General features: G+C 36.7%; 1 protein-coding gene across 14 annotated transcripts in view; it reads right to left on the reverse strand.

The window, feature by feature from the left end:
• HELZ (helicase with zinc finger) overlaps positions 1–15,376 on the reverse strand; it is a 178,206-nt gene that overhangs the window by 57,107 nt on the left and 105,723 nt on the right. For all 14 annotated transcript variants that reach the window (XR_012426037.1, XM_045374538.2, XM_045374535.2 and 11 more), the window contains 2 exons: positions 8,675–8,858; positions 6,691–6,919 (listed from right to left, as the gene is read on the reverse strand). Coding sequence is in view for 13 of the 14 variants with exons in the window: in XM_045374538.2 (XP_045230473.2) it covers positions 6,691–6,919; positions 8,675–8,858 (413 nt within the window). In the remaining variant the exon portion in view is untranslated. The remainder of the gene's footprint in view (positions 1–6,690; positions 6,920–8,674; positions 8,859–15,376) is intronic.

A 15,376-nucleotide genomic window follows, 5' to 3' on the forward strand; every position in this document is an offset into this window, starting at 1 on the left:
ATATACATATGCATACACACATATACATGCATGTATATGTGTATATATGCACATATATACATACACATATATATACACACACACAGATACACACAAACATGTGTATCTATGTGTGTGTGTATATATTTGAATTATAAGGCCAAAGTAGCCTAGTGTTAGATGACTAAGAAAAGCCAACTCAAGACATAAATTTGAGTCACAAAGTAGATAATCCTCATGAAAATTCTTAAGAAATAACCAGCTACTCCTTATTTTTCTCTTAATTAACAGGTGCTAGTCACAAGCACAACTTATACCATTAACTAAGTTATAAGTGTTAAATGAATTATGAAAAATATAGGAAGTTGGAATGCTAATTTTAATGTTGATTATTCATTTCTTAATTAAATTAATAAGTACTAAAGGAGAAAAATACATTCAAAACTTGTTGCATTTGTATACTGTTGTTCCCAGGTTTGAAAATTGATTTCTAAATATTAAAATTATTAAATACACATTACAAAAGACAACATATAGTTTTTAAATTTTAAATGACTATTATAAATATGCATACCTATGTTTAATATGAGAGGTTCAAATAATGTTTTATTATGCTATAAAAGATATGTGATATGGTTTCTTCCCAAGTTGGTATCCTTGTGTCCAGGTGGACAGCAGGTAATCAAGATGGCTTCAAGAAGCATAAATGAAAAGGTTTATATTATAAAAGTTAGTATATGAATGGGAATTGAGTTATTAATATATTCATCAAACTTTGCAGAGTTTAATTTCAAACTATGCTTCTCTTACATATGCCTTCTATCCATCTTTCCTAGTTTTTTGAAGATGAGTTTAAGAAATGAATTGAGATATTGGAGATTCAGAAGGTAGAGGGGTGGGAGAGGGGTAAGGAATGAAAAACTATCTGTTGGGTACAATGTACACTATTCAGGTGAGGGGTACACTAAAAGCCCAGTCTTGATTACTATACAACTTATCCATGTAATCAGAAACCACTTGTACCCATAAAGCTGTTGAAAAACATAAGTTTAATAAGAAAAAATAAAAAATGTTAAATGGAATGAATAAACAAAAAAATAAACAAATGGGTTCAGAAAAAATTTTAGACCTATATGTAAACAACAGAAAAAGTAAAAATGCTACAAAATATTAAATATATACTTCTGACCATAAGACTAAGGCTAATAAAACAGTCATGCAGTTGCTGGAAATGTGTGTTGCCAAGAAACGCACGCTGAAAAGCTGTCCTTTATTTTTATTTTTAAGAAGCCCAATGAAGGAACTGTGCTTTTTTTCTCATCTTAACATGAGAAAATATAAGGAAGGACTATCTTATATAGCACTCAGGATCTAAAATCCATCCACTTTCCCACCCTTTTAATAAGAATAGCCACAATATTCAACTGTATGAATATTTTTATCAATACAATTCTACTATATACTATATTCAAAAGGTCTTTTTAGTCTAATTGATAAAGTATCAGTTTCATAAAGTGGCATTTCATGTTTGTGTTGGACTTCAAGACAAAGCAAAACATCAAGGAAAGAATGGATTGACTTTTACTCTGTCTAGTTGAGTTTTTTGTTTGTTCAGACAGGGTCGTGCTGTCACTCAGACTGAAGGCAGGAGGGCCGTGGCATGATCACAGCTCACTGTAACCTTGAACTCCTGGGCTCAAGCCTCTTGCCTCAGCCTCCATAGTAGCTGGGACTGTAGGTGTGTGCCACTACACCTGGCTAATTTTTTAAATTTTTTTTTGTAGAGATGGGGTCTCGCTATGATGCCAGGGCTGGTTTCAAACTCCTGGCCTCAAGTAATCCTCCCACCTCGACCTCTCAAAGTGCTAGGATTATGGGCATGAGTTACTGTACCCAGCCTCTAGCTCAATTTTTAATATCAATTTCTTATTATGTTTTTCATCTCCAGCTTACACAGCCAAAATGCTAGAACCTGATCTATTTTTAAGCTACCTTTTAAAACTCCATACCCTGTTCCTATATCACCCTCACTGACCTTGACTGCAATGAACAGAATTTGAAGTAACGTTGAGTTAAGTCAAACAACCTCGTACTTCACAAAAAGCTGGAGCTCGGTGACAGTCTTTGCCTACAAGATTCCAGGGATTTCAAAGAAATAGCCTTCGAGTTAAAGTATACTAATTTAAAAGTAACATTAAATAATTACTATAAGTTAATCAAGTTAAACTGGCTCTAAAAGTGACCTGAAATTTGCATGTTAAATCTGACATTTTTTTGGGGGGGGGGGAGGGGGCACCGTTGATATAGCAAAATGGTAAAGCATATGGATTCTAGAACTAGCCCAAAATCTTGACTCTATCATTCAGTAGCTGTGTGACTTCGTGCAGATTACTTAGCCTCTCTTTATACTTCAGTTTCCTCATGTGTAAAGTGGGGCACCAGCACGACTATTATTATTATTCTTTACTATTGAAATGACATTTGTGTCTTCTAAATTTTCAGGGAAATGCTTCTTTCCTTCAAAAATTCTTAGTTTTAAAGTTAAAGTTTTTCCTTTTTTCTCTTTACACTGGCCCTTGAACTCCCCAATATCTGACCAAAGTACTGTGTATACAATTATGAAGCATTTCTGAATACAGATAATTGAAAGATCACATTAGAATGAGGACAAGAATTCACCACTCTGGTTATTTAAAGATTTTATCAATTCTTAGCCCCCTCCCTAAAATGTTAATATAATATTATGTTAACCATTTTTTAGTACTATTGGTTTAAAAACCCAACTGTGCATTACACTGTAATATAATTTTAGGCATTTCAAAGGATGTAACCTTATTTTTAATCACTGCCTGAACACAAAGTTTGATTTTCTTTCTGTGTTAACCTTACTTCTAAGATGACTGATAAAACACTAAAACATCACTTGGTGTCCTTAGGTCACTGTGTGTGTGTGTGTGTGTGTGTGTGTGTGTGTGTGTGTGTGTACACACATACATACATCTCTACACATACATGAGATATGTTTATATTTCACAGAGTAAATAAAATGTGCTAAATGAAGAAATTCAGTTCAAGGGAAGACCTTCTCCAAAGGTCTTGGTTTGAAGAAAGGTTATCACTCTCCTCTTAGCCTCCTGCCATTCCGTGCAGATTTATCTGAGCATATCCATCAGTTCTGGGAAAGGCAGCATAACCAGAGAGAAGAATGTGGGTTTTGAAGTCAATCTGACATCTGTTTGAGTGGACCACATAATAGATATGTGACCCTGGGCAATTTAATCTCTCTGAATCAGGCTGCCCATTTAAAATGCAAATAAAATATCCACATTATAGGGTTGTTAAGAGGACCGAATGAGGCAATGTGTGCAAAGTACATAAACCAGCACCTGGCTCAAAGAAAGCTGTCAATAAACAGCAGCCACTATTAATACTTGTTAGCTTGGCGCGAGAGCGGGAGGATCTTCACTATATCCATTTTGGATTAACAGAAAAAAAATCTGTTTAAAAATAAAACAAAAAAGAATATATAACTGACTGACTTCTGAACTGATATAATATACACAGTAAGTATTCCTCAAAAACTTGATTGATATTTGGGAATATATTAGTTTTTTTGAAAATATTAAATGAAAAAAGCAGGAAAACAGTCCTAATGAACTCAAAGAACTCACTCTTCCATTTTTACAGGACCCAAGAATCGTATTACATTCTCTGAGTTTACTTGTATTGTGAGGGTAAATTAATATCTAATTAAATTAGTGAGATTAAAGCTTAAATATCCATATGCCCCAACCATTAATTCTTGGGCTACAGCCATGATTAAACTGTACAAATAAAGCAGATAATCAACATTGCCATGTAACTATGAAATGTATGGTTTTTTTCCCACTCAACACAGTATATTTACTTCCCTGAAAATATTCTGCTTAGCTTATCAATTAAGGTGTATACCTTGACACTTCCCAGTTGAGTAGTAAGAAACAGGCAACAGTAGATTCAGCTTTGAAGTTAAAAATTAGCCCTGGATAATTCTGAAAGCATGGCCTCAGGAAGAATTATTCACCCATTTGCTCTAAGAAAGTAATGACTTCTGTCAGAGAATGGATGAAAAATGCTGATCTCATGCAATTCACAGTATAATATGACTCTATTAAGAAAGGGGTAATGGTTTCTTTAAAAATATTCAGGTTGGTAAATATATTTGGAGTTATATGTAAGGAGAACCCAAACCTAATGTGGCTTAATACTATTCTTTTTTTAATTTTCTTTGAGGCAGGGTCTTGCTCTGTCACCCAGGCTGGAGTGCAGTGGCGTGATCACTAGAGCCTTGACCTCCTGGGCTCGAACGATCCTCCCACCTCAGCCTCCTGAGTAGCTGGGACCACAGGCACATGCCACCACACCCAGCTGAACTTTGTATTTTTTGTAGGGACAAGGTTTTGCCACGTTGCCCAGGCTGGTCTCAAACTCCTGAGCACAAGCAATCCACCCACCAGGGCCTCTCAGAGTGCTGGGATTACAGGTGTGAGCCACTGTGCCTGACCGTAACACTATTCTCATATCCGTTTACTCCCCTCATAGTTTCTAGTTGTTTCCAACACATTCCAATCTACATATGTGCTTTAATATATTACATTCTAATCAAATAGTATGTGCTGTCTCACTTATCAAATAATAAATATAAGCAAAAATGGTAAAATACCACAAGCAACATTCTAACCAAATATACTTACAATGACTAGTAAAGTAATATAAAGTAAAATTCTTAGGATGAAAGCCAAAATAGTAGACTCCTTGATATACTTGGTTTCTTCTATTCATTTGTAACTTAGGATATTTTCAGCTAGGCGTGGTGGCTCACGCCTGTCATCCTAGCACTTTGGGAGGCCAAGGTGGGCAGACTACCTGGGGTCGGGAGTTCAAGACCAGCCTGACCAACATGGAGAAACCCCGTCTCTACCAAAAATACAAAAAATTAGCTGGGTGTGGTGGCCTGTAATCCCAGCTACTTGGGAGGCTGAGGTAGGAGAACTGCTTGAACCCAGGTGGCGGAGGTTGCAGTGAGCCGGTATTGTGCCAGTGCACTCCAGCCTGGGCAACAAGAGTGAAACTCAGTCTCAAAAAAAAAAAAAAAAAAAAAATTCTCCTCCCTCCAATTTTTTGTCATTAGTGACTACAAATGCATGGCAATATGTTTTTAAGGTATGAAATTAAAGATGTTACAACAGAATTGTTTATAGACAAAGTCACGGACCCTCCAAGCTTTGATTTTTAAAGAAGAAACATTTTTTTCATCAATTAAAACTCTACTTGATTCTTCTGATGACAGCTTTCCCCTAGAAAGGCCATGAACTTTTTGAGGGTCTTAAATTCTGATACATCAAACTGATTCTTAAAGGTGTCAAATAGTCTCCCTTCCCATAGGATTTTTCTTCCTGCTAGAATACAAAAACAGATAATAAAGTGCTGTCATCATCTATATTGTAAGAAAAAAAAACCTGATTTAAAGAGTGCCATGTCCTAATAGTTTTGTCTACTTTAATTCTAACAGATCAAAAAGAAATAATTACCCCAAGGCAGATTCAGGACTATCTACATTTCTTTTTACTATTCCAAACTTCCTATGACAGGAACTAGCATACTTATAAAATTTTAAGTAATCCCTAATGTATTTCTTTCTTTTTCACAAAAGAATATATAAATATCTGTTCAACTGCTTTTTTTTTTTTTAAATGCTAACACAGTTCTTCAATACTCAAAAGGCCAAATTTTCTATTACTGGCTTCATACAGTTAAAATTCCAATTCACTGGTATAAGTCACAAGTGTATAAAGAAAGATTTTGGTGTGTAGGTTGGTATTTTAACCATATTTAGTAGAAATTGTTCCTTAAAACTAAAGTCTAATGAATACTAATAATGCTATCAAAAGACAAGTAATGACCACGTCTAACCCCCTAATGTTAAGATCTTCTGGATTAACCAGATACAAAGAATTATCTACATTGAGAAGCCTTGAGAGAGCAAGACTACAGAAGGAAATTCATCAAAAATTAGAACAATGAAGGGGAAAAGTGAGGCACCAAGGGATACAAAAGTTAATATCCATCAATTACAGACACATACATGAAACCAGCTCAGGACCCTTGCTCTGGTTGTTGCTTCTTCCTGGAGCACTTTTAACCCAAATAGCTTCTCCCTCACTTCCAAAGTCAGCTTCTCAGTGAAGTCTGCTCTCACCATGCTATTTATAATCACAAGCCAGTCTGCCCCGTCCCCATCACTCCTAATTCCTCTTAATATTTTCCTTTCCATTCAACTTACCATGTAAAATACTATGTAATATTCCTATTTAGTGTATGGTAATCTTCCTCTCCTTAATAGTAAAAAGTAAGCCCCACAAATAACATGTAAGCCCACAAGGGCAGAGATCTTTTGTGTATTTTGTTCACTGCTGTATCTTTAGGAGCTGGAAGAGTGCTTAGAACCTAGAAGTCACTCAGGAAATATCTCTTGAATAATGGCTCAATGAATACACAATTATGCATACAATAAATAGATTCAAAGTAATATGCTTTTGTGTTCCCATTGGATATCAGGCTATAATAAACCTGATTTTAATTAGCCAGAAGGTCATATGAATAAATGTACACACAGGGATACAAATCATGTCACATTTCCCCTTTAATGTCTCAACATTAATACATATTTACCTGCATCTTCCAATAGAGCACAGAGCAATGGGATCACCCACCACAGCAACCAGGGATTGTGCTCTTGTGATGGCAGTATTGAGAAGCTTGTAGTTAGATAAAAAACCATAATCTAAGTCCTCTGTGGAATCTTCCAGAAGTTGCTCTTTCTTTTTAATTGGTGTCTGTTTATGTTTACAAGTATGTCTTGTACGTACTGTGCTAAGAAACAAAACTCTGAATTGCTTTCCTACAAAGAAAATTTTTAAGAAAAGACTTAAGATTGTCATTCTGAACCACTGATATAATAAAAGCATTGCATTTTTTAAAATGTAATTGCTAAATAACAAACATTGGCAAAGATGCGGAGAAACTGAAACCCTTATGCACTGCTGGTGAGAATGTCCAATGGTACAGCTGCTGTGGAAAACAGTGCAGCAGTTCTTCAAGAAATTAAGCAGAGAACTACCATATGATCCAGCAATTCTATGCTTACATACATACTCAAAAGAACTGAAAGGAGGAACTCAAACAGATATTTGTACATCCACATTCATAGCAGCATTATTCACAATAGCCAAAAGGTGGAAGCAACACAAGTAAGTATCCCTGGACAGAGGAATGGATCAACAGAATGTGGCATATACATACAATAGATTATTCAGCCTCATAAAGGCATGAAATTCTGACACATCTTACAACATGGATGAACCTTGAAGGCATTATGCTAAGTGAAATAAACCAGTCACAAAAGGACAAATACTACATAATTCCATTTATATGAGGTAGCTAGAATAGTCAAATTCATAGAGAAAGAATGCAGAAGGGTGACTGCCAGGAGGTAAGGAGGAATGGGGGCATTTAATGCGTATAGAATTTCAGTTTGGAAAGCTCAAAAAAGTTCTAGAGATGAATGGTGACGACTGTTACACAATAACGTAAATGAACTTAATGCCACAGAACTTATGTGCATAAAAATGGTTAAAATGGTCAATTTTACATCATACATATTTTATGACCATAAAAAAAATATTTTTAAGGATACTGTTGGAACCAACCTTAAAAACTATCCAGTCCCACGTTCCACCCAACACAAGGACCCTTTGTTGAAAGAGTCATCTAGTCTCTGGCCAACGGGGGCAGGCACAGTTGATTTCATAAAGAAGTCTACAGAAAGTCTAGGTGTATATCATTTTTTCTTATGTGCTTCATATAGTAACATATCTATTCCCTCACCCTATGACGAGTCTCAATACAATGTTGATGTCAATCCTTAGTCTTCTCCTCTCCAGGCCAAACATCCTAGTTTTCTCATGGCAGTTTCTTGACCATTCACTACCTTAAGTCTTCTCTGGGTGCTTTCTAATTTACTCCTAATGTTCTTTCTAAAATGCTCACCTAAATTCTGTATAATCTGGATAACACATCGTACAGTAGAACTATTTTTTTCCCATGCTCTTACTGCTGGATATTACCATAAAACCTAACATTGTATTAGGCTTCATTTAGAGTTCACATCGTAATGTTGCTTCATATATTTAAAAGCACAAATTTTATAGCAGTTAATTAAATGAAGATAATTTAAAGGAGTTGCTGTTAACTATAAACTTAGAAAAGCCTATAAAGGAGTTGCTGTTAACTATAAACTTAGAAAAGCCTATACATAAAAATCTTTATGAAGAAATTCATCCTCAGATACAGTATAACCGCAAAATGTGTGATATACTATTATGATTGTAATTCACAGCATACACATACTATGTGGCACTGATACAATTATGGTCATAGAAAAGGTATATTTGTTAATACTTATTTTGTTTGGATATAAAAATTTAATAAACATGTAAATGAGTGCAACCTTTAATTGCCAAACCTGGCATTAAAGAACTTGATATGAAAAGAACACATAAGTTCAGAAAAGAGATCTTAAGCATTAAAAATCCAGTGTGAACACACTTTAGATTTAAGCATTTGAATGACTTAATTCATTTCAATTGATACTTACCTTGAACATTTAGCACCCTTTCTACATTAACATCAGATAATCTCTTTTTTCGAAGTTCAGCACGTATTCTAAACACTTGATCAGCATATGGAGTCACCACACCAATACTGCCATCATCTAACTTCCCCCACGCTACTGGCCACTTCCTTCTTAACTCTTCCACACGTTCCACCACTTCAAACACCTTTAAACGAACATACACATACATATTAAAGTCATCATCAATGTTTGGAGAAAATAATATCGTAACCGAAACACATTTATAAAGGATCCCATTTTAGCAGACATCATTTAAAAAAAAAAAAAAAAAAACTACCTCTAAATGGGAGTAATGCTTTGCTGATGTGAATAGAATGAGAATATAATTTTTCCATTTACATTTTAAAGAGTAAAATTCTCCAATACTACAACCAGTGAAAACATGAAAATCAGGGGCAATGCTACTGGCCCCCAAGTTCCTGTGTAGGGAGGAACAAGATCAAGTTCCTGCATGGGGAAAAAGACAGGCCATGATCCTAGGGGAGGTAAGTTCTCACAGCCCCAGTAATTCTAAGTCCACTATCTTCAGATCAGAGAAACTAACCAACTAGAAGCTTCCTGTCATCAGGGACGTCACTAATTCCCAGCAGTACAAGGCCTAACATTGTCCCCTTCCTCACTGATATAACTAAGCAGACCAGCCAACAGCCACCAATTGACAACAAACCACAGTTGGGAGTAGGCCACATGTGGATCACAGAGACAGACTTTCAGAATTCACTACCTGCTAGTGGTACAAGTCCAGCCAAGCCATTTCATTAACCTTGCAATAAAGCAACACCACAGTTTATGCAAATAAATTTTTCAGACCCTAATTATTGGATTATGATAGGGTTTTTAGGATAGTTTGTTCTACTTTAATTCAATAAATTGATCAAACAGTTTCAATGTCTGGCACAGTGGAGAAGGTACAAAAATTAATAAAACATGTACCTTGCCTGCTACTTACGGAGAAGAGCTTATGGTTTATTTAGAAAAGAGAGCTATAATAAAAAAAATACATATAAGGCAAGCACAACAGAGCGTCAGTCAAGAGTCTAGGGGCATACAGAGGAAGGAGATACGCTTTTAAATATCTTTAAGTACATCGTTTCTTTATTAGTTACTAACAGTATCTATTTGAATTTATAATATTAAATATATTTAATAAAAATTGACAATTTTCATCTTTTGAAAAACTTGAGGTTATTGACAGTGAAGCAGTTCCCATGTCCAGATACAAATTCAATGAACTACAGAGGTAAGGACTACAGTTATCCTATTGTTATTATGATACAGCAGCAGGTGCATCACATACACAGACCACCCAGGGAATGTGAAGAGCAAACTAAAGACATGGCGTTCTCACTATCAGGAAACAGAGTAGACATACTGAGTCTACTGAAATAAGGAATAAGAAAAAATTATCTTTACCCATGTGGTTAGATGTGGGGATAGATGAGTTGGGAAACACCTCTGCTGCACCCTCCCACCCCATAAACAGAGTTCCCACCACTAAGCAACACACAACCATTTCTGCACTTTATCCTACTGTCGTGTAGTCAAAAAACAGACTTAGAATGATGGTATGAGTCATTGTGGGAAACCTCTTCCCCAGACAGACATCTTTTAAGTTGGTCAAAATTAGCAAAGACAATCAAAGTCTCTAAACACAGACGAAAGAGGTTACAAGAAAATTGAGAAGCATCTACCTATTCAACAAAACCTACAAAACTCACTGAGAACAGTGGAAGGTTGAGGCCTACAAGCTACGGGCTGCCTCCATTCCCCCACAGCTCTGTCTTACAGAACTGTTTCAACGGCCAAGGGCCAATTTCCATCTCCCTAGGTCCCTCCTATTCCAGGTGCTTTTGGCAGCTGGTAAACATTGGCAGATTTCATTTTTCACAGCTTTGTGCTGCAGAAGGCCTATGATAAGCAGTTGGCAGTAGTCAGGTAGTACCTGTTCCCCAACCACCCACCATCTCCTGCTACACAGGGAATGGGACAGTGGGTAGCAGTGCAGTCCCTCTTTCCTACATAGCTCTGTATTGCAGGAGAGCTGTTCCAAATGCCTTGGCAGTCCACTGACAATCTCCATTTTCTCTAGCTTCCTACGACAGAAGACCTATGCTTCGTACACTCAGCAGCCACTGAACATCAGCAGATCCCAACCTCCCCTGGTCTGCACTGCAGAAGACCCACATTGGGTAGTGGCACCAGCTGGATGGAAGCACCTGGATGGCAGCATGGATTACACACAAACACACAGCATACACAGAGCTCCTGCTCCATAGGATGGATGCAGGTTGGGAAAAGCAGTGAGGAGGAAGTTCCATGTATTCCCCCAACAACTGCTCCATAAGTTCTGCCCAGGAGACAGTGAGAGGAAGGCTTACAAACAGGTAACATTCTGCCTCTGCCAAGAGACCCATGGCAGCTGGATTACACCGTGGAGCAATTTATGCCCTAGGAAGTAGAAAAGTAAAAACATTGAAATGAAAAATTTATTGCCAAGAGTCAACTGTAGATTTGAAATAACAGAAGCATGAATCAGCAAACATGAAGATACATAATGGTTACGCAATCTGAAGAACAGAGAGAAAAAGTAATGCAGAAAAAAGAACACAGCCTCAAAGAAGTGTGGAACACCAATTAAGCTCACCAACATGCATCTGATGGGAGAACAGAAGGAGAGCAAAGATGGAAAGGAGCAGAAAAAAGGTTCAAAGAAATAATGGCTAAAAATTTTCCATATTTGATGGAAAACACTGAGCTATACATCCAAGCTCAAATGAAATTTGAGTAAGATAAATGCAAGGAGACCCACACAACAGACAACCATATTAAAAACTACAAAAATAAAACCTTGAAAACAGCAAGAGAAAAACAACTCATCACTTACAAAGAAATTCCAGTAAGACTAACAGATTTCTCACCAGAAACAATAGAGGCCAGAAAGCAGTGAGAAAACATATTTCAATGCGCTAAAAGAAAAAATCCAACCAATTCGACTAATAAGCTTATATTCTACTTTTCAAAAATGAGGCCAAATAGAGACATGCCCAGATGAAACATAACCTAAGAGAATTCCTTACTTGCAGACTCCCCTTACAAGAGACACTGAAGGAAGTTCTTCAGGCTGAAAGCAAGTGATACCAGACAATAATTCAAATCCACACAAACAAAGGATCTCGGTCAAGGTGATTATGTGGGTAATGATAGAAGACAGTATAATAACATATTTCTTCTCCTTTCTCCTCTTAACTCATTTAAAAAGCAATTGCATAAGCCCATATGTACATAATTGTATTGTTAGGCTATAACATATAATAATGTAGTATGTTTGACAATAACAGCACAAAGGAGGTAGGTAAAAAATGACACCAGATGGTAACTCAAATCCACAAAGAGAAGTGAAGGTTAATATAGCAAACTCCATAAATATGTACTTGTCACCCTTCTCTCAGAATTTTTTAAAAACATAAAATTATATAAATTAATAATTATAAAAATATAGTTTGTTATATATAGGTATACTATATATACTATAATGGCACAGAAAGGAAGGAGGAATAGAGCTATGTAGGAGTAATTTCTACAGCTCTTTGGAAATAAGTTAGTAAAAATTTGAAGTAGATTCTGATAAAGTAAGATGTATATTTTAAGCCCTAAAGAAACCACTAAGAAAATAACTCAAAAAATATAATTAAAAAATAATTAAAAGAAATGGCCGGGCATGGTGGCTCATGCCTATAACCCAGCACCTTGGGAGGTCGAGGTGGGTGGATCACTTGAAGTAGGAATTTGAGACCAGCCTGGCCAACATGGTGAAACCCTGCCCCTATTAAAAATACAAAAAGTAGCCAGGCATGGTGGCAGGCACTTGCAATTCCAGCCACTTGGGAGGCTGAGGCACAATAATCACTTGAACCTGGGAGGCGAAGGTTGCAGTGAGCCAAGAACATACCACTGCACTCCAGCCTGAGCAACAGAGTAAGACTTTGTCTCACAAAAAAAAAAAAAAGAAAAATAATAATTAAAGGAATTAAAATGTGACACTAGAAAATATGTACTTAATACAAAAAAAGGCAATAAAGGAGACACAGGAGATCAAAAACTACATGAGACATAGAGGAAAAAAGGGCTGAGGTAAATCCAACCATATCAATAACATTAAATGTGAATGGATTAAAAATCCCAATCAAAATGCAAAGATGACTGCAATTCCAGAACTTCGGGAGGCTGAGGGAGGTGGATAGCTTGAGCCCAGGAGTTCAAGACCAGCCAGGGAAACACAGCAAATCCCAGCTCTACAAAAAATACAAAAATTAGCTGGGCATAGTGGCATACATCTGTAGTCCCAGCTACTTAGGAGGCTGAGGTGGGAAGATCACCTGAGCCCAGGGAGGTCCAGGCTGCAGTGAGCCATAATCGTGTCACTGCATTCCAGCCTAGGTGACAGAGCAAGACCCTGTCTCAAAAACAAAAGAAAACAAAACAAAACAAACGAACAAAAAGGCAGAGATTTTCAGACTTTTTTTAAAAAATCAAGATCTAACAATATGCTGTCTATAGAATATGCACTTTAGATTCAAACATGTAAATAAAAGTAAAATAAAAAAAGATATACTGTGCAAACAGCAACTATAAACAAGCTGAAATTGTTATACTAATGTCAGACAAATCAACTTTAAAACAAAAAACTGTACTAAGATAAAGAGGGATTATTTATTTATTTTATTTTATTTTTTTGAGACAGGGTCTAGCTCTGTTACCCAGGCGGCAACGCGGTGGTGCAATCTCAGCTCACTGCAACCTCCACCTCCCAAGCTCAAGCCATCCTCCCACCTCAGTCAGACTCCTGAGTAGCTGGTACTACAGGCACCTGCCACCACGCCCACCTAATTTTTTCATTAGAGACAGGGTTTCACCATGTTGCCTGATCTTGAACTCCTGGGCTCAAGCAATATATCCACTTCGGTCTCCTAATGTGCTGGGATTACAAGCATGAGTCACACCAAGGAGGGACATTTAAAAATGATAAAAAGATCAACCTATTAGGGAGATGTAACAATTATAAATATAGATAATTAACTGCAGATTCTCAAAACATATGAGGCAAAAACCACGTTCTCCTCTATGCCTCAGGTGCCACCAAGCCCAATGGATTCATTTTGTATATCTGTACAACTCTGTCTACCTCTCAGACCACACCATCTTATGGTTATTATCCATAGCTCCTCCCTTCCAACTAAATTTTTCAAGGTAAAGAACTAAACCTTGGCCCGGTATGGTTGCTCACACCTCTATTCCCAGCATTTTGGGAAGCTGAGGTGAGAGGATCGCTTGAGCCCAGGAGTTCAAGACTAGCTTGGGCAACATAGTAAGACCTCATCTTTACAAAATATATATTTAAAAAAAAATTAACTAGGCGTGGTGGTGCGTACCCATAGTCCCAGCTATTTGGGAGGCTGAAGCTAATGAAGCCAAAGGATCACCTGAGCCCAGGAGGTCAAGGCTGCAGTGATCACACTACTGCACTCTGGCCTGGGTGACAAAGAGAGACTCTGAGTCAACAAAAAGAAAAAAAAAAAAAAAAGAAAGAAAGAAAAAACATATCTGTGGTGCTTAGTATTTAAATTGTACTTTTTTCTCACCTTGGCATTAAACTGAAACCATTTCATTACTGTGGGATATAAGTTCAGAATCAAGAAAAAAAAGAATGATCTTTCTCAGTCTCCTTCTACAATTTTAAGCACGTGAAAGAAGACACAATTTCAAATGATGTACAAAGCACGAGATACGTAAAATAAAAAGCATGTTGCCTAAACAAAAGAGAACTGTGCACAGCACAAATGCTATGAGTATTCCTTCAACTTGAGGTTCTTGAACTTTACTTTTAATTCCAACCTTTTTTTTAAAGTTTATTTTTATTTTAACTCTATGTAAGACTATCTTATTTTCCTAATAGTGGAATGTAAACTATTTTCAAATGCTCTCCTAAGTATTATACTCTTTATAAAAGATATCATTTTTCCCCTACGAATGCAACTGATGCCACTTCCTCTGCTTGTTCTATAACACAAAATAGATTTGAGTTTCACTTTTAAATTACATACCATCAAGAAAAGACCAGAGCTTCTAAAATCATCTTACTGTCCAAATAAACCTATATTAGTATCCAAATATGCCTACACTGGTATTCAAAAATTCAAAACACCTACACTGGTATTCAGCTGAGGTGAACAGGGTCAGTTTTTGCCCCTTGCAGAAAGAGTCCTGGAGCAATATGTCTCAAAATTTTTGACTACAGTAACTCATGGGGCTGAAGACACTCTCTGAACAACCCTGCTTTGGTGAAAGTCAAGGTGATTTGAAATGTCTCTAAAGTTACATGCTTAATATTTAAAGGTCACACGACCTTTAAAGTGAGCTGTCTTTGTGACCTTTTAATATGAACAAATATTTTTCAAAAAAAACCAAAAAACAAAAAACCTTTGAGTAAAACTGACAGTCCATGAAACAGCACCTTATTTATCCTATAGCTTACGGGTTTCCTGGGAAACACACCAGGTCACTGTGAATGAACAAGTAACCCAGGCTGAGAAACTGAGCCTCTCAGTTGTAGTAGGCAAACATCAATCCTGCCTCAGGATCAAGGATCAAGGCTCAGCTCTGATG

Source organism: Macaca fascicularis, chromosome 16, assembly GCF_037993035.2.
Source record: "Macaca fascicularis isolate 582-1 chromosome 16, T2T-MFA8v1.1".
NCBI lineage: Eukaryota > Metazoa > Chordata > Mammalia > Primates > Cercopithecidae > Macaca > Macaca fascicularis.